The 18693-nt window shown below is 37.3% G+C and overlaps 1 protein-coding gene and 1 non-coding gene across 26 annotated transcripts; one reads left to right on the top strand and one right to left on the bottom strand.

Annotated features, from left to right (window-relative positions):
• Positions 1–2353: 2353 nt before the first annotated feature.
• Positions 2354–5583, bottom strand: LOC110266352 (uncharacterized). 25 transcript variants are annotated; one of them, XR_015900049.1, is made up of 9 exons: positions 5163–5520; positions 4814–4851; positions 4607–4735; positions 4099–4272; positions 3850–3919; positions 3119–3207; positions 2835–2895; positions 2649–2756; positions 2354–2556 (listed from the first exon to the last, which is right to left on the bottom strand). XR_015900049.1 is itself a non-coding variant. In XM_088500277.1 (9 exons), the coding sequence occupies exons 5-9, from the start codon at positions 4149–4151 to the stop codon at positions 2514–2516; spliced, it is 363 nt and encodes a 120-aa protein (XP_088356403.1). In that variant the 5' UTR covers positions 4152–4272; positions 4607–4735; positions 4814–4851; positions 5163–5247; positions 5329–5562; the 3' UTR covers positions 2354–2513. The 25 variants fall into 25 exon arrangements, 23 of the variants coding, with proteins under 23 accessions (XP_088356403.1, XP_088356398.1, XP_088356402.1 ...); XM_088500277.1 differs by lacking the exon at positions 2835–2895 and having other exon boundaries at positions 5163–5247; positions 5329–5562; XM_088500272.1 differs by lacking the exon at positions 2835–2895 and having other exon boundaries at positions 4814–4989; positions 5163–5247; positions 5329–5558.
• A 10176-nt stretch (positions 5584–15759) lies between these two features.
• Positions 15760–15867, top strand: LOC148544886 (small nucleolar RNA R71). The gene has a single exon (XR_015902084.1). It is a non-coding gene; the product is annotated as a small nucleolar RNA R71 (small nucleolar RNA).
• The last annotated feature ends 2826 nt before the right edge of the window (positions 15868–18693 follow it).

Here is an 18693-nt window from a genome sequence, read left to right as displayed (position 1 = left end):
TTGTATCTTCTTGCAAGTTGTTTGTTGATTAGTTTTGAAAGTTCAATTCAATTTTTTGGATAATGATTTTAGTGCATAAACTCTTTGCATTTGCCCCAAAGCCTTCTTGTGATGGATTGGAATTTTATGGTTTGTTTTACCAACTCTTTGCATAGTACATATTGGTAGCAACCTTTAGGATAGTTGCATGCATTTAGGTAGCACATAGAATAAATCGTTTTCCTTTCATCTATCTCCTTTGAGTGTGTTTAGCATGAGGACATGCTAGTGTTTAAGTGTGGAAAAATTGGTGAATCCATATTTGATGATGATTTTTTGGTTGAAATTGAATGGATTTCATCATATAAACTTGCACTTATTCCACTAAATAGCATGCTTTTGAACTTTCCTCCTAATTTGTGCTTGATTATGAAAACATGCTCTTTTGTGCCTAATTTGATTAATTTTATTCCATTTACCTTCCATTCGATGCCTTGATGTTATTTGTGAGTGATTTCAGAGGTATAAGGCAGTAATGGCTTGGAGAAAATGGAAGAAGAGCATTCAAAGAGGAGGAAGTATGAAGAATCAACTGAGAAGAGCTCAGCCTAGTGTGCATACGCACAAACCTGTGTGCGTACGCACAGCCATCAGATCAGAGCCACGCATGTGCGTAAGCTGCATCGTGCGCGACGCGCATCCATTCAAGCATCGCCTAGTGTGCGTGCGCACAACCCTCTGTGCGTACGTTCGGGTAGAGATTTTCGGCAGAATGTGCGGGCGCACAAGTCTATGCGTCCGCACAGGTGGACGCACATGCCTTCATTAAAATCTCACGTGACTCGTGATTTTGGTGTTTTGGAGGCCCATTTCTAAAGCCATTTAGCTCATAAGGAAGGGAAAATGAAGACCATACCATAGCATAACATTAGTGTAGCTTAGGAGTTGTAGTAGATAGCTTTAGTATAGTTTTTCTTTAAGTTTTTCATCATCTCTACTAGGGTTTATACTAGGATTTTTACATTCAAGTGCCATTTCCATTTTGATCTTGGATTTTGCTAATTCCCGTTGTAAGTATCTCTTTGTTACTACTCTTTATAGTTACATTGTTCTTACTATTTCTAATAATTCAAGTTATAGTTCAATTTTACTTCTCTTTTGCAATTCCTATTTCTTGTTGATGAATTTTGTGATTGATGATTGTTACATGCTTTCTTGAGTTTTTATTGTTGATTGAGATTATTTGTTGCTTTTGGTTTCAAGCTTTTTCTCATTTTTCCCATGTTTAGAGTTCTTGTCCACCAAGTGTTTGACAAAATGTTAAGTATGATTTTGGGCTAGTTTTTTATCTCTTGGCTTGGGGAAAGTGAGCAATTGGGTTCCTAAAGTTGGAATGTCCAACATTTAGTGTCAATTCTTGGATTGTTAATTGTTCTTGTTCCCACTAACGCTATGTTGCTAAGGCAATTAGCAAGCAATTTAGGATTTGTGGGTTAAGAACACTTATGCTCATTTAACTTACTCTCCGATGTGAGGGTTGGTCAAGTGAGATTGATCCATTCTAGTTGTCATAGTTGTGGTTCCAACAAGGAAAGGACCTTTAGCTCACTCCAAGCCAAGATACCTTTTATGCTTCAATTCCTTCATACACATTTACATTAGTTCTTTTTACACCTTACTTGTCTATATTGCATAGTTACTTCATTAATTCCTTTATTAGTTCATTTCTTACAATTTTGCATGTTCTTTTATTGCTTTATATGTTTATCCCTTTATTGAAAACCCCATGATCCTCACAACCAAGATTGCACACTCATTGGTCTCAAGTGTCCTTGGGAGACAACCCGGGAATTGAAACTCTCGGAATTGAATTGGTTTTAAATTGTGACATATCCTTTGGATTAAACATTTGACTTGGAAATTAATCATTTGTTTAGGCTATACTTTCAACGATGGGATTCTAATTTGTGAAAACCTAGATCAATGGTAAATTCGACCATTGTCAGCTACCAAACTAGTACAAAACGATATTAGTCGCTGAATCGGTTGCTAAATGGCGACAACTTTTTTTGTCGTTAAATTGGTCGCTGAGAGAATCGGTCGCTAAATAGCGACCAACTTTTCGGTCGCTAAATCGACCGCTAGTATCTGATCTGAAAATCTAAAGAATCGGTAGCTAAATTGGTCACTGTTACTGATTTCCTAATTATAGATTTTTACTAATTTCACATATACCACTATCAAAACTTGATTTTTATAAATAATTATATTTCAACAAAATACAAAAAAAATTAAACATAGATAAATTTTTCAAATAAATACAAAAAATATTCACAATATCTATATCAAAATATAAAAATAAAAGGAGACAAAATTCATAAATATATCAAATTTATAATCTACAATCCCAATGTATATTGATAGCTTTATAGCCAATGGCCCCAAATGTATGCAAAAAAACAAAGGAAAAAAAATTCATTTACATAAAGTAAAAAAAAATTCCATTTAATTTTTGACAACCTGAATAAACTTCATCATGCCATATGGAGTTTCATTAGTAAGACTAACATATCTAATCTGCAAAGAAGTTCAACACATTTTATTAGTCATGATTCGGTAATTATTTATTGAAAGATCGAAACTTGTACTAGATTGACAATACCAATTACCTTCCTAGCTTTGACAGCTCTTCCGAGAGCTTAAGCTGTTCACCTATACCAATTGAAGGGTATTGATGAATTGGGCCATACTCAGTTTCTCCAAACATTGGAACATACCTACAATGTCAATGTATCAATTAAAGAATTAGGATATATCAATCAGACCAAAATACGTATAAGCTAACATAAACATACAAACTGATTAGGCCAATGAATTTGATAAAGATCAATATAATCCATTTGTATGCATAACAAACTGCATAAATCAAATCAAAATTTTGTTAGAATATAGTCCCAGACACAGGATCATGAGATGCAATCCCTTTCAAACAGAATGTAATACAGCATCAACTTTACAATAATTACTATTTATTCAGTTAAGGAATTCCATTGGAAGCTAAACAACTATTCCTAATGTACCTACAAATTCCAGTGTCTAGACCAAACGAAACCGTGAATTCAGAAAGAGAGCAATCAACCTATTATCAATGGCTTCAATAATATTGCTGCCATCTAAACATTTTGGACCGCCTCTAATCCATGTCATCTGCCCAGATGGTCCAGCAACCTGTACAAAATTAAAGGTAGACATTATAAACAACAATGATAAGATAATTTAAAAAAATATAGCAGAATCTCCAGTTTTTGCTGCTAAATACAAGTTTGTCAAACAATCGAGATGCGTCCTTAACGCCTACTACATTCATTAGATTATTCAACTTGCTGCTTCACAAACCCCCAAGCAGAATTGAACATTATCTACTTCACAAACCCCCCAGCAGAAATCTTATTTTGCAAGCCTGTATATCACATAGGGATTTATTTTAATATGGTTACATTTCAGGTCATTTGCCAAGAAATCTATATAGAAAATTAATATGACTACACTGCAGAACAATAATACTATCTAGTGTCAGTTTACAAACGTAATTTGTTAACCTTTGCATATATGATTTATAAAGGTTGCTATAAAAAGCACTCTTAAATTTGGGTTTCAAAATTCCAGCATCCCATCCTTCAGAAAAGAATGCAGATAATATAAATCGAAACTACCAAAGCAGGATAATTAAGATTCAATCTTGAGATCAAGTATTCTCTTAAGGTAACTTTCTTTAGGTAGGAGTCATATATTATCATATACAACATCCATCTCAATCAAATTTAATGAATAACTTTGATGCATATGCAAACACATAAAACTCATGCTTACTTTTCGACGAATCATCATTGTCCTCCTCTTCATCGTCGTCAAAGTCTTCATGTTCTTTGTCATCAATACCCTTTTGAGCAAAATTTGAGAAGAAAACAAATGAGATCCAATTAAAAAAACTTCATTTCTAATTCTTATGCAATCAAAATAAGCACAAAATGCATGATACCTCATGTTTAATTGAGCCTTCAAAATTTTCATATATTTAAAAAAAAAAAAAAAAAAAAAAAGAGTCTGTAGCACCAAAACCTTATCGAAAACATGGACTTCATCATCTTCGTCTGACTCTTCAGCATCAGCATTCACGTCAAGTGGGATGATATCTCATGAGAACAATAATATTATCTTTCATGGTTGATGGTACTTTCACAAAAGTTCTCATGGGAATATGATCAAACACCTACAGGCCAAACTTTCTGAAGTCTAGATTCATAAAGGGAATTGGTAGTAAGACTTGTTTATAGAGAAATTATATTTTGAATACCTAAATTAGAGTGTTTATAGACATCAAACTTAATTCAATAGTTATAAATAAGAGTTTGTGCTAAAGGAGATGACCACATAAAAATCCAAGAACAAGACAATAGATATCAATAAGGAGTATAAAAAGGATTAGGTGTTCAAGAAATAAATATGCATAGCAAAGCTGCTAATCATATATATTAAAGAATAACGATTATTGGTAATATAATATATGGTTGATACTTCAGACATAACTTTTTTGTTGCAAAATTAAATAGAAGCATGAGAATCCTACCAGCAGCTAAATTTTCCTTCAAGAAACGTTCCACCACTTCTTCATTCTGAGCCAGAGTCAAGCTAGTCAAGAAATTTTTCTACTTGAATGGTTTGAATTTCATCTGATTTCTGCTGCAAGTATTTTCAACTGTAATACTTCTAAAATTAGCATATACAGAATCATCCTCATCATAACATAAAAAATACACGTTTTCATCAAACTAACCTAACAAACTTGTCTTGTTGAGTTCTCATCTCTGCAGCCTAATTCAAAGACAATGCAGATCAAGATAAAAGATTCACTGAATAGTTCCCTCAAGCACCACAGGAATGACAATTAGATCATTCCACCAAAATAAGGCACAAGAAAACCTATGAGCAAAGATCTTTGAAACTCTGAAACTAGTTACGAAGAAGAAGAAACTGTAACTGTAACTCAAATTAAAATTAAGACAAAACTATAACTCAAATTAAAATTAGGGAACATTGCAAACCCTATATAAAATTTACCAAAACAATAGATTAATAAAATTTCAAAAACATCGCAAACTGTAAGAGTTCATGAAAAAATTTACCAGCTCCGTTGGAATAACGCAGAGGGAGGAATGCCGAGCTCAGAGTGACCACCAGTAGTAAGAATATCTCCAAGCGACAATCATCCTGTTCGGAACTAACGTTGGTGGGAGCACATCGCTAAACCCCTAACCAGACATGGATTAGAATCGGCGATTAGGAGGCTACCTGCTTGGAGACGACGAAGACGACGCTGAGATCTCAACGATGTAGGCGACGACACCGAGAATGCAGAAGAAGACGGTGAGGAGCCCTCAGGAGATGGCGCCGAGACCAGAGAAGACGACGCCGACGGGACCTCAGGAGACGCCGGCGAGACACGCGCAGAAGACGTCGGCGACGAAGACCACAACGGCGCTCAGAGACTGATTTGTTAGCGTTAGTGAGAAGATGGGAATGGTTGGGTGAGTTAGGGTTAGTAACGCTAATTATCTTTTTTTTAACTTAGTGACCGTTTTTGCTCTAAAAAATAGTAACTGATTTAGTGACCACAACTTTAGCAACTGAAATAGCAATCAATTATGTTATTTTATTTATTTATAGATTAGTTGTAAAATCGGTCGCTAAATTAAAAAATAGTGACCAAAAGTTTTAAGAACATTTTTTTGTTTTGGTTGTTAATTCGGTCGCTAAATTAAAAAATAGCGACCAATTTTAGCGACCATTTATATTCTAGTTTTATAAAACTAGTCGGTTGCTAATTCAGTGGCTATTAGGGACTGATTATGTTAGTCACTAAAATCGGTCGCTAAATTAACAATTAGCAATCGATTTAGTGACTAGTAATTTAGCGACTGAACTAGCAACTCAACAGTTATTCACCCTATTTCACTATCAGATGCAAAATCAGTCACTAAAATAAGAAATAGCGACCGTTTTGTGACCAACGGTTCCAAAGACATTATTTCCGTTTTGGTTGCTAAATCAGTCGCTAAATCAAAAAATAGCGACCGATTTTAATGACCGGTTTTATTTTAGTTGTATTTAAAACTTATCGGTCGCTAATTCGGTTGCTATTAGTGACCGAACTTATTGGCCGCTAAAATCGGTCGTTAAAGCTAATTTAGCGACCGATTTAGCGACCAATATTGATTTGGTCTTGGAAATTCTGTATTGGTCGCTAAATCGGTCGCTATTAGCAACCAATTTTTTCGGTCGCTAAAATCAGTCGTTATTCCGGTACTTTCTTCTAGTGTAACTGAGGCTTAAGCTCAAAGTTATTTGCTCTAATGGCAGGTATGGAGATACTTCTTCCATAGAAATCCGAAATTGGTATGGTGTAGTAAGCAAAGAACCTTTCTTGCCTCTCCTCCATTGTTAGGTTCGGCTGCCATGCTTTTAGCTTCTTGTTCGAAAATCTTTGTGAGATTTCCTTCGGAGTGTTGTCCTTTAACTTGTTGCAAATGCTTCTTTAAGGTCCTCTCAGGTTCAGGATCAAGATTAAAAAGAGGTTCTTTATCTCTGTTCCTGCTTATAAACAAGAAAAAAGAAAACCAAGAATCAATATTTTGAGGTTTTTAGGCCAATTTTGACCCTCCTAACCATTAATGCTCAAAGCCTTGGACCCTTTTCTTGGTTTTTCTTCTTTTTTTAACTATTTCTTTTGCTTTAAGAATCAATCTTTTTTATTTTTCAGAGAATCAATAATACTTCTCTAAATTCCCTGTTCTTCAAGAGTCAATATGCTTAACTTTAATATCAATTATGCACAGTTAATTCATACATTCAGAAAATAAAGATAAGACAATCATATCAAAGTAATTGGAATAACTTATGATATTACTCAAGACCATGTGCATCTTACTACTTCTTAAAAATTTTCATTTAAGCTTAGTGGCAATACATGAGACATCATCTAACCATAAAAAATTTAAAAATAAACTACTAAAGCAAAATCCTAAGAATGATCATGTAAGCCTAGAGAGGAAAATAGGAAATAGAATGAAATACTAAGAAACAAAAATTTTCTTTTCTGTGAAGATGATTCACCTTCCTTTGGTGCCATTGATGATAATATAGATCTAAAGCTCACTCTGCAACACCAAACTTAAAAAGTTTGCTTGTCCCCAAGCAAAGAAAACTTGGTCCCTTATTGGCGTTTAAACGCTAGTGTTCATACCCTAGGTCGAGCTAAGCGATCCGGGTTGGACGACGACAAGAACGACCGACATCTTATAAGGTTGGGTCACCACCGACCTCTTCCCAAAGAGCTCAGCCAAATCGCTATAAGGGCCTAAGCAGGCCCAAAGCAGAAGATCACATCCCACCTGAAGGCGGCTGGCAAAAGATAAGTGGACTCACCCACAAAAAGATAAGATAAGATAATTAACTTATCTCAGGGGAGGTCACTCCACACTACTATAAATATATTAGAGCGCCCAGGTATAAATCACTATCTGATTCTACACAAAAAACCTACCTAAAGCCCGTGCTAACTTAAGTATCGGAGTCTCTTCCAGGTACCACCACCCACCGGTGACCAAGGATCAGTAGCATCTCAAGATCCAGCAAGTCGGACCCCACAGCTCCGATCACACCCGAAGATCTCATCCGAGATCGACCTTCAGTTTCAAGTAACCCTCGGAACATTGGCACCGTTGCCGGAAAACCTGGAAGTCATCCCACCATCATAGCAGACAATCCTGACAATGATCATGACTCCAGTTTGGAAGAAAGAATGCCGCATAAGAACACGGATGCTGCATCAAAGGAAATACCTCAATCCAAGGGAAACCAAGGCAAACCCCACCTCAAGGGGTATCAAACCAAGGAAACCCAAAGCGCCTATATAAAGGTTGAAGGGCAATCCCCTCCAAACAAAGGTTGAAAAAAGCATATCATCACAAGCAGAGTTAATATATCAGCCAACGCATCGTTCAAATTAAAACATTAAAGACTCGAAGGCTGCACAAATGGCAGCCCAAGAGTTTAAATTGTTTGTTTTAAAATAAAAAGTTGCTAAGAAGCAATAAAGTGTCAGGAAATCATCCACAAAACTTACAAAAACCAACAAAGTTCAAAGTCCACAGATTGGACTACATCAACACATAATCAAAAATATCATAGGGGATCCAAGTTTGCCCCAGTATCAGCATCTTGAGGAGGAGGTGGGATGGTTGAGATTGGAGTAGCACTAACAACTCCATCTGGCCCATTCAAAATTTCCACATCAGGTTCGGGCTCAGAAGGGACCACCTCGGCAGAAGGGGCCGTAGAAGCTGAAGCTGCAGAAGCCTTAGGTGGTGGCACAAGAGGAGAACCTTCATCTTCATTATCTGGGGCAGGCACGATCTTGCCATTCTCCACCACATTGTTCATACTGAATAAGGAGAGGTCGAGCTCGGGAGCAAGAACCCCGACTTGGGCCTTTAGATTTTCATACATCTCAATCACACTGCTCACCATATGGCTCTGAAGCTCGGCATAATCATCTTGGGCAGACTCTCCTTAGCCTCTAATAGCTCGCCATAGGTCAGAGTATAGCTCTCCTTATACTTCTTAGCAGCCTCCTCAGCCAGATTAGCAGCTGCTTCCACCATAGTAGCTCGATCATTCTCCTTTTCTACATCAATCTCCATATTGGGCACACTAGCATCCAATTCATCCTTCAGGCCTTTTACCTTGTCATATTCAGCCTTGGCATCCTCCAAAAAGGACTTGGTAGCATGGACAGGGGACTCCCGTACAACCCGAGATAAGGCCGCACCAAGATTGGCCATCCGAATGCTGTTATTAGATATAAAATCAAAGTGGTGGAGGATTGACACATAATCCAAAAGAACTTTTCCATAAGGAGCTATCAACTCCGTGGCAAAGGCTATACCATCAAACTTTTTATCATTCAAATCATAAGTCCCAACAATCTTTTGTGGCTTGGGAGGGGGACCAACAGCAGTAGGAGAGGAGGCAACGCCAGAGGTCATCTGAGACGGGTCAGACAGAATTGTCCGAACTCTCAGGGTCGGGATAATCTTCCTCGGACCCTGAGATTCCACCGTCAGCTGCTTCAGAAGCAGCTGTGCCGAAGACCCTTTCCCCAATGTCTTTTGTGACAGATTGTGGGCCGCCATCACCTTCTTGGCCTTCCGAAAGGACTTCATAGAATCCGAAGATTTAACCATCTCTGAAAAGAAGCCAGGAAAATAATTACACAGTTGGAAGAGGATAAATTCACAAACAGTAGAAGAAAACCATCTGTAAAGGAAGAGGTCGGATGCTACCTAGCTCAGCACGAAGGAGGGAAGGATCTCCTAAAAATCTTTTCGTATCCAAATGAGGAGGCTCCCCCCAATGCTCCTCTAAAACACCCACAAAAGCCTGTTCTACCTTATCTAAACTCTCCCAAGGATACTTGAGGACTACATGGTCTTTCTGCCACCACAAAGGAAAGGTCGGCTCTTCGTTCTCACCCAAAAAGAAAGGCTGAGCACCCTCAATAGCTCGGACTTTGAAGTAGTAATTCTTAAAGTCGCGAAAGGATTCATCAAACATGGAGAACACTTTCTTCCCCTGGGTAGCTCGAAAAGAGATCCAAGAAGCTTTCTTCTTAGCTACCTCGGGTTTGGTTAGCACAAACAAGTAAAGAAAAAGGGACACGGCAGGTCGGACACCTAGTTCTTGGCACAGTAACTGAAAGATCTTTATAAAGGCCCAAGAGTTTGGATGAAGTTGAGAAGGGGCCACATTACAGTTCCACAAGAGTTCGGTTTCAAAGGCAATAAAAGGAAGGGTAATACCTAATTGGCTAAAGAAATAGTCATAGGCGTAAAAGAAAGGACGTTCTGTCTGATCTAAGGGAGGGAAACTAACTCTCTCCTCAAGGTCAGGTGACACCAATTCATAATTCTTCTCGTCCTCCCTACGCTCACAGATCCTATGAAATCGCCTAAGCTTCTTGGTGTGCAAAATCTTGATCTTTACTTCCTTGGTAACAGCGCTAAAAACTTCATACACACATTCATATTCTTAATTTTGTTTCACAACTTCGTACAACTAACCAGCAAGTGCACTAGGTCGTCCAAGTAATAAACCTTACGTGAGTAAGGGTCGATCCCACGGAGATTGTCGGTATGAAGCAAGCTATGGTCACCTTGTAAATCTCAGTCGGGCGGATTCAACTGATTTTATGAATTGATAAGTAAAAGATAAATAAAATATAAAATAGGATAGTGGTACTTATGTAATTCATTGGTGAGAATTTCAGATAAGCGTATAGAGATGCTTTCGTTCCTCTGAACCTCTGCTTTCCTGCTGTCTTCATCCAATCAATCCTACTCCTTTCCATGGCAAGCTTTGTGTAGGGCATCACCGTTGTCAATGGCTACTTCCCATCCTCTCTATGAAAATGGTCCAATGCGCTATCACTACATGGCTAATCATCTGGAGGTTCTCGATTATACTGGAATAGGATTCACCCTCCTTTTGCGTCTGTCACTATGCCCAGTACTCGCGAGTTTGAAGTTCGTCACAGCCATCCCTTCCCAGATCCTACTCGGAATACCATAGACAAGGTTTAGACTTTTCGGATCTCAAGAATGGCCATCCATGGGTTCTAACTTATACCACGAAGATTCTAATATCTCGGACTCGGTCCTCTGTATTAGATATCCAAGAGATACTCGTTCTAGCTTGTTTGCATGTAGAACAAAAGTGTTTTTCAGGCACGCGTTCATAGGTGAGAATGATGATGAGCGTCACATAATCATCACATTCATCATGTTCTTGGGTGCGAATGGATATCTTAGAATAGGAATAAGCTTGAATCGAATAGAAAAACAGTAGTACTTTGTATTAATTTATGAGGAACAGCAGAACTCCACACCTTAATCTAAGGAGTGTAGAAACTCTACCGTTTGAAAATACATAAGTGATAATGGTCCAGGCATGGCCGAATGGCCAGCCCCCATAAAGGTCTAAGATAGCATAAAACTAATCAAAGATCATCTACAAAGATAGTAAAAAGTCCTATTTATACTAAACTAGTTACTAGGGTTTACAGAAATGAATAAATAATGCAGAAATCTATTTCCGGGGCCCACTTGGTGTGTGCTTGGGCTGAGCTTGAAGTTTACACATGGAGAGGTCATTCTTGGAGTTGAACGCCAGTTTGTAACGTGTTTCTGGCGTTGAACTCCACTTTGCAACTTGTTTCTGGCGCTAAACGCCAGATTGCAACATGGAACTGGCGTTCAACACCCGTTTGCGTCATTTAAACTCGTTCAAAGTATGGACTATTATATATTGCTGGAAAGCCCTGGATATCTACTTTCCAACGCAATTGGAAGCGCGCCATTTGGAGTTCTGTAGCTCCAGAAAATCCACTTTGAGTTCAGGGAGGTCAGAATCCAACAGCATCTGCAGTCCTTTTTCAACCTCTGAATTTGATTTTTGCTCAGGTCCCTCAATTTCAGCCAGAAAATACCTGAAATCACAGAAAAACACACAAACTCATAGTAAAGTCCAGAAATGTGATTTTTAATTAAAAACTAATAAAAATATACTAAAAACTAACTAAATCATACTAAAAATATGTAAAAACAATGCCAAAAAGCGTATAAATTATCCGCTCATCACAACACCAAACTTAAATTGTTGCTTGTCCCCAAGCAACTGAAAATCAAATAGGATAAAAAGAAGAGAATATACTATAAATTCCAAAATATCAATAAAACTTAGCTCCAATCAGATGAGCGGGACTTGTAGCTTTTTGCCTCTTGAATAGTTTTGGCATCTCACTTTATCCGTTGAAGTTCAGAATGATTGGCATCTATAGGAACTTAGAGTTCAGATAGTGTTATTGATTCTCCTAGTTCAGTATGTTGATTCTTGAACACAGCTACTTTATGAGTCTTGGCCGTGGCCCTAAGCACTTTGTTTTCCAGTATTACCACCGGATACATAAATGCCACAGACACATAACTGGGTGAACCTTTTCAGATTGTGACTCAGCTTTGCTAAAGTCCCCAATTAGAGGTGTCCAGGGTTCTTAAGCATACTCTTTTTTTTTTGCTTTGGACCTTGACTTTAACCGCTCAGTCTCAAGTTTTCACTTGACACCTTCACGCCACAAGCACATGGTTAGGGACAGCTTGGTTTAGCCGCTTAGGCTAGGATTTTATTCCTTTAGGCCCTCCTATCTACTGATGCTCAAAGCCTTGGATCCTTTTTATTTACCCTTGCCTTTTGGTTTTAAGGGTTATTGGCTTTTTGCTCTTGCCATTTGGTTTTAAGAGCTTTTAGCTTTTTCTGCTTGCTTTTTCTTTTTCCCATTATTTTTTTTTGCTATTTTTTTCACATTTTTTTCTGCAAGCTTTTGTATTCACTGCTTTTTCTTGCTTCAAGAATCATTTTTATGATTTTTTAGATTATCAAATAACATGTCTCCTTTTTCCTTATTCTTCAAGGGCCAACATATTTAACATTCATAAACAACAACTTCAAAAGACATATGCACTGTTCAAGCATTCATTCAGAAAACAAAAAGTATTGTCACCACATCAAAATAATTAAACTAGTTTCAAGGATGAATTTGAAACCATGTACTTCTTGTTCTTTTGTAATTAAAATATTTTTCATTTAAGAGAGGTGATGGATTCATATTCACTACTTTAAGGCATAGACACTTAGATACTAATGATCATGTAATAAAGACACAAACATAGATAAACATTTAACATAAGAAAATGAAAAACAGAAAATTTAAGAACAAGGAATGAGTCCACCTTAGTGATGGTGGCATTTCCTTCTTGAGGAACCAATGATGTCCTTGAGCTCTTCTATGTCTCTTCCTTGTCTTTGTTGCTCATCCCTCATTGCTCTTTGATCTTCTCTAATTTCATGAAGGATGATGGAGTGCCCTTGATGTTCCACCCTTAGTTGTGGGTTTTGGAGATGAATCTTTCCATCTCCCATGACTCGGAGGTGGAAGCTTTTGTCTTCCCTTTCCCTTTTCTAAAGATTTCTCCGGTCTTAGGTGCCATCAATGGTAATGGAAAAACAAAAAAGCGTCTTAGGTGCCATCAATGGTAATGAAAAAACAAAAAAGCTTATACTTTTACCACACCAAACTTAGAATATTGCTCGCCCTCAAGCAAGAGAAGAAAGAAAAGAAGAGGAAGAAGAGAAAATATGGAGGAGAGGGAGGGGTTTGGGTGGGAAAGTGATTTTGAATTTTGAAGGTAGATGGGGTTTATGGGGAAGAGTGGATGGATGTGAGTGGTGAAGGGGTAATAGGGAAGAGAGTTTGAGGTGATTGGTGAAGGATTTTGGGGAAGGGTGTTTATTGGGAAGAGATGATGAATGTTGAAAAGAGGGAAGAATATGAGTGGAGGTAGGTGGGGATCCTGTGGGGTCCACAGATGCTGAGATGATCCTGTGGGGTCCACAGATCCTGAGATGTCAAGGATTTGCATCCCTGCACCAATTAGGCATGTAAAACGCCTTTGCATGCAATTCTGGCGTTTAAACGCTGAATTGATGCTTGTTCTGGGCGTTCAACGCCCAGATGCAGCATGTTTCTGGCGTTGAACGCCAGTTCTATGCTTGTTTCTGGCGTTCAGCGCCAGCTCTTCTCAGGGTGCATTCCTGGCGTTTGAACGCCAGGATGTTGCTTGTTTCTGGCGTTCAACGCCAGATCCATGCTCTGTTCTGGCGTTGAACGCCAGCCAGATGCTCTTTACTGGCGTTTAAACGCCAGTAAGTCCTTCCTCCAGGGTGTGATTTTTCTTCTGCTGTTTTTGATTCTGTTTTTAATTTTTGTATTTATTTTGTGACTCCACATGATCATGAACCTAATAAAACATGAAAGAACAATAAAAATAAAAATAAAATTAGATAAATAAAAATTGGGTTGCCTCCCAATAAGCGCTTCTTTAATGTCAATAGCTTGACAGTGGGCTCTCATGGAGCCACACAGGTGATCAGGTCAATTTTATAGACTCCCAACACCAAACTTAGAGTTTGGATATGGGAATTCAACACCAAACTTAGAGTTTGGCTGAGGCCTCCCAACACCAAACTTAGAGTTTGACTGTGGGGGCTTTAGTTGACTCTGTACTGAGAGAAGCTTTCTATGCTTCCTCTCCATTATTACAAAAGGAGATTCTTGAGTTTTAAACACAAGGTTGTCCTCATTCAGTTGAAGGATCAATTCTCCTCTGTCTACATCAATCACAGCTCTTGCTGTGGCTAGGAAGGGTCTTCCAAGGATGATGGATTCATCCTCATCCTTCCCAGTGTCTAGGATTATAAAATCAGCAGGGATGTAAAGGCCTTCAACCTTTACTAACACATCCTCTACTAGTCCATAAGCCATTTTCATAGATTTGTCTGCCATCTTTAATGAGAAATTGGCAGCATGTACCTCAAGGATTCCCAATTTCTCCATTATAGAGAGTGGCATGAGGTTTATCCCTGACCCAAGGTCACGTAGAGCCTTCTCAAAGGTCATGGTGCCTATGGTACAAGGTATGAAGAACTTTCCAGGATCTTGTTTCTTCTGAGGTAATGTCAGTTGATCCAGATCACTCAGTTCATTGATGAGCAAGGGAGGTTCATCTTCCCAAGTCTCATTACCAAATAATTTGGTATTTAGCTTCATGATTGCACCAAGGTACTTGGCAACTTGCTCTTCAGTAACATCCTCATTCTCTTTAGAAGAAGACTACTCATCAGAGCTCATGAAGGGCATAAGGAGGTTCATTGGAATCTCTATGGTCTCTAGATGGGCCTTAGAGTCCTTTGGTTCCTCAAAGAGAAACTCCTTGTTGATCACTGGACGTCCCAGGAGGTCTTCCTCACTGGGATTCACGTCCTCTTCCTCCCTTGTAGGTTCGGCCATGATTGTTATATCAATGGCCTTGCACTCTCTCTTTGGATTCTCTTCTGTATTGCTTGGGAGAGTACTAGAGGGATTTCAGTGATTCCTTTACTCAGCTGGCCCACTTGTGCTTCTAAATTTCTAATGGAAGACCTTGTTTCATTCATGAAACTCACAGTGGCCTTAGATAGATCAGAGACTAAATTTGCTAAGCTAGATGGATTCTGCTCAGAATTCTCTGTCTGTTGCTGAGTGGATGATGGAAAAGGTTTACTATTGTTAAACCTATTTCTTCCACCATTATTAAAGCCTTGTTGAGGCTTTTGTTGATCCTTCCATGAGAAATTTGGATGATTTCTCCATGAGGGGTTATAGGTGTTTCCATAAGGTTCACCCATGTAATTCACCTCTGCTATTGCAGGGTTCTCAGGATCATAAGCTTCTTCTTCAGAAGATGCCTCTTTATTACTGTTGGATGATTCCTTCAATCCATTCAGACTCTGAGAGATCATATTGACTTGCTGAGTCAATATTTTATTCTGAGCCAATATGGCATTCAGAGTATCAATTTCAAGAACTCCCTTCCTCATAGGCGTCCCATTATTCACAGGATTCCTTTCAGAAGTGTACATGAACTGGTTATTTGGAACCATGAAAATGAGTTCTTGAGCTTCTGCAGGCGTTTTCTTTAGGTGGATGGATCCACCTGCAGAATGGTCCAGTGACATCTTTGATAACTCAGACAGACCATCATAGAATATATCCAGGATGGTCCATTCTGAAAGCATGTCAGAAGGACACTTTTTGGTCAGTTCCTTGTATCTCTCCCAAGCTTCATAGAGGGATTCTCCTTCTTTCTGTCTGAAGGTTTGAACATCCACTCTAAGCTTGCTAAGCTTTTGAGGAGGAAAGAACTTGGCTAAGAAAGCCGTGACCAGCTTATCCCAAGAGTTCAGGCTGTCTTTAGGTTGAGAGTCCAACCATACTCTAGCTCTGTCTCTTACAGCAAACGGGAAAAGCATAAGCCTGTAGACCTCGGGATCAACCCCATTGGTCTTAACAGTATCACAGATCTGCAAGAATTCAGTTAAGAACTGAAAAGGATCTTCGGATGGAAGTCCATGAAACTTACAGTTCTGTTGCATCAGAGAAACTAATTGAGGTTTCAGCTCAAAATTGTTTGCTCTAATGGCAGGGATTGAGATGCTTCTTCCATGTAAATTGGAATTAGGTGCAGTAAAGTCACCAAGCATCTTCCTTGCATTATTATTATTTTCGGCCATATCTTCTTCTTTTTCGAAAATTTCTGTCAGATTTTCTCTAGAGAGTTGTGCTTTAGCTTCCCTTAGCTTCCTCTTCAGAGTCCTTTCAAGTTCAGGATCAGCTTCAATAAGAATGTTCTTATCCTTGTTCCTGCTCATATGAAAAAGAAGAAGAAAGCAGAAAATATGGAATCCTCTATGTCACAGTATAGAGATTCCTTTATGTGAGTAGAAGAAGAGAAGAATGTAATGTAAAGAAGAGAAGAGGAAAATCTCGAACACAGAGAGGAGGATGGGGTTCGAATTTTTGGGTGGAAGAGAAGTGTTAGTAGATGAATAAATAAATAGAAGGAGATGAGAGGTGAGAGAATTTCGAAAATTAATTAAAATAAAGATTAAATTTAAAGTTAAATTTCGAAAATTAAAGTTTGAAATTAAATTAAAAATTAAAATTTAAAACAATTAGTTAATTAAAAAGGAATTTTGAAAAAAAGAGGGAGGGATTTTAGAAAATTAAAGGTAGAAAGTTAGTTGGGCAGTTTTAAAAAAGATAAGAATCAAATAAAAAGTTAAGTGGTTAAGAGATTTTGAAAATCAAATTTTGGAAAGATAAGATTGAAATTTGAAAAAGATGTGATTGAAACAAAAAGATAAGATTGATTGAAAAAGATTTGAAAGTCAAATTTTGAAAAGATAGGAAGTTAGAAAAGAAGTTAGAAAAGATTTTAAATTTAATTTCAAAAAAGATATTATTGAAATTGAAAAAGATATGATTGAAAATTATTTTGAAAAAGGTTTGAAAAAGAAATTTAAAAAGATTTGATTTTGAAAATTAAAGTTGATTACTTGACTAACAAGAAACAAAAAGATTTGATTTTAAAATTTAAAGATTGAACCTTTCTTATTAAGCAAGTAACAAACTTTACATTTTTGAATCAATCACATTAATTGTTAGTAATATTTTCGAAAATTATGAGATAGAATTAAGAAAAAGATTTTTGAAAAATATTTTTATAATTTTCGAAAATAAATAAGAAAAAATGAAAAAGATTTAATTTTTGAAAAAGATAGGATTTTCAAATTGAAAATTTGATTTTACTCATAAGAAACAACTAAATTTTAAAAAGTTTTGAAAAAGTCAACTCAAATTTTCGAAAATTTATGAGTGAAAAAGGGAAAGATATTTTTTTGATTTTTGAATTTTTAATGATGAAAGAGAAAAATACAAAATTGACTCAATGCATGAAAATTTTGGATCAAAACATGTGATGCATGCAAGAACACTATGAATGTCAAGATGAACACCAAGAACACTTTGAATGTCAAGATGAACACCAAGAACTTATTTTTAAAAACTTTTCAAGAAAAGAAAACATGCCAGACACCAAACTTAAAAATTTTTATTCTTTAGACATTAACAAATTGAAAATGCATATGAAAAACAAGAAAAGACACAAAACAAGAAAATATGAAGATCAAACAAGAAGACTGGCCAAGAACAACTTGAAGATCATGAAGAATGTAATGCATGAAATTTTCGAAAATAATTTTTAGAAAATTAAAAAGATGCATTTGACACCAAACATAAATCTTGACTCTAGACTCAAACAAGAAACACAAAAATTATTTTTGGTTTTGTGATTTTATAAATTTTTTTTTGGATTTTCAAAATTTAATTAGGAAAAACGAAAAAGAAGAAAAAATTTTTGTATTTTTCAAAAATAAGAAATAAAAATCTTAAAATTAAAATAAAATTACCTAATCTGAGCAACAAGATGAACCGTCAGTTGTTCAAACTCGAACAATCCCCGGCAACGGCGCCAAAAACTTGGTGTGCGAAATCGTGATCTTTACTTCCTTGGTAACGGCGCTAAAAACTTCATACGCACGTTCATATTCTTAATTTTGTTTCACAACTTCGTACAACTAACCAGCAAGTGCACTGGGTCGTCCAAGTAATAAACCTTACGTGAGTAAGGGTCGATCCCACGGAGATTGTCGGTATGAAGCAAGCTATGGTCACCTTGTAAATCTCAATTGGGCAGATTCAACTGATTTTATGAATTGATAAGTAAAAGATAAATAAAATATAAAATAGGATATTGGTACTTATGTAATTCATTGGTGAGAATTTCAGATAAGCGTATAGAGATGCTTTCGTTCCTCTGAACCTCTGCTTTCCTGCTGTCTTCATCCAATCAATCCTACTCCTTTCCATGGCAAGCTTTATGTAGGGCATCACCGTTGTCAATGGATACTTCCCATCCTCTCTGTGAAAATGGTCCGATGCGCTATCACTGCATGGCTAATCATCTGGAGGTTCTCGATCATACTGGAATAGGATTCACCCTCCTTTTGCGTCTGTCACTACGCCCAGTACTCGCGAGTTTGAAGTTCGTCACAGCCATCCCTTCCCAGATCCTACTCGGAATACCACAGACAAGGTTTAGACTT

Source organism: Arachis ipaensis, chromosome B9 (genome assembly GCF_059453495.1).
Source record: "Arachis ipaensis isolate K30076 ecotype BB chromosome B9, ASM5945349v1, whole genome shotgun sequence".
NCBI classification, from domain to species: domain Eukaryota; kingdom Viridiplantae; phylum Streptophyta; class Magnoliopsida; order Fabales; family Fabaceae; genus Arachis; species Arachis ipaensis.
Note: the sequence above shows the minus strand (reverse complement) of the source record. Positions and strands in the feature narration are given on the sequence as shown.

Coding starts and splice junctions, on each gene's coding strand:
- LOC110266352 (XM_088500271.1), bottom strand. CDS start 4,151: ATGCTGATGCTGAAGAGTCAGACGAAGATGATGAAGTCCATGTTTTCG. Junction 3,920..4,098: donor AAGTCCATGTTTTCGATAAG/GTTTTGGTGCTA, acceptor TTTGCTCAAAAG/GGTATTGATGACAAAGAACA. Junction 2,557..2,648: donor GAGCTGTCAAAGCTAGGAAG/GTAATTGGTATT, acceptor ACTTCTTTGCAG/ATTAGATATGTTAGTCTTAC.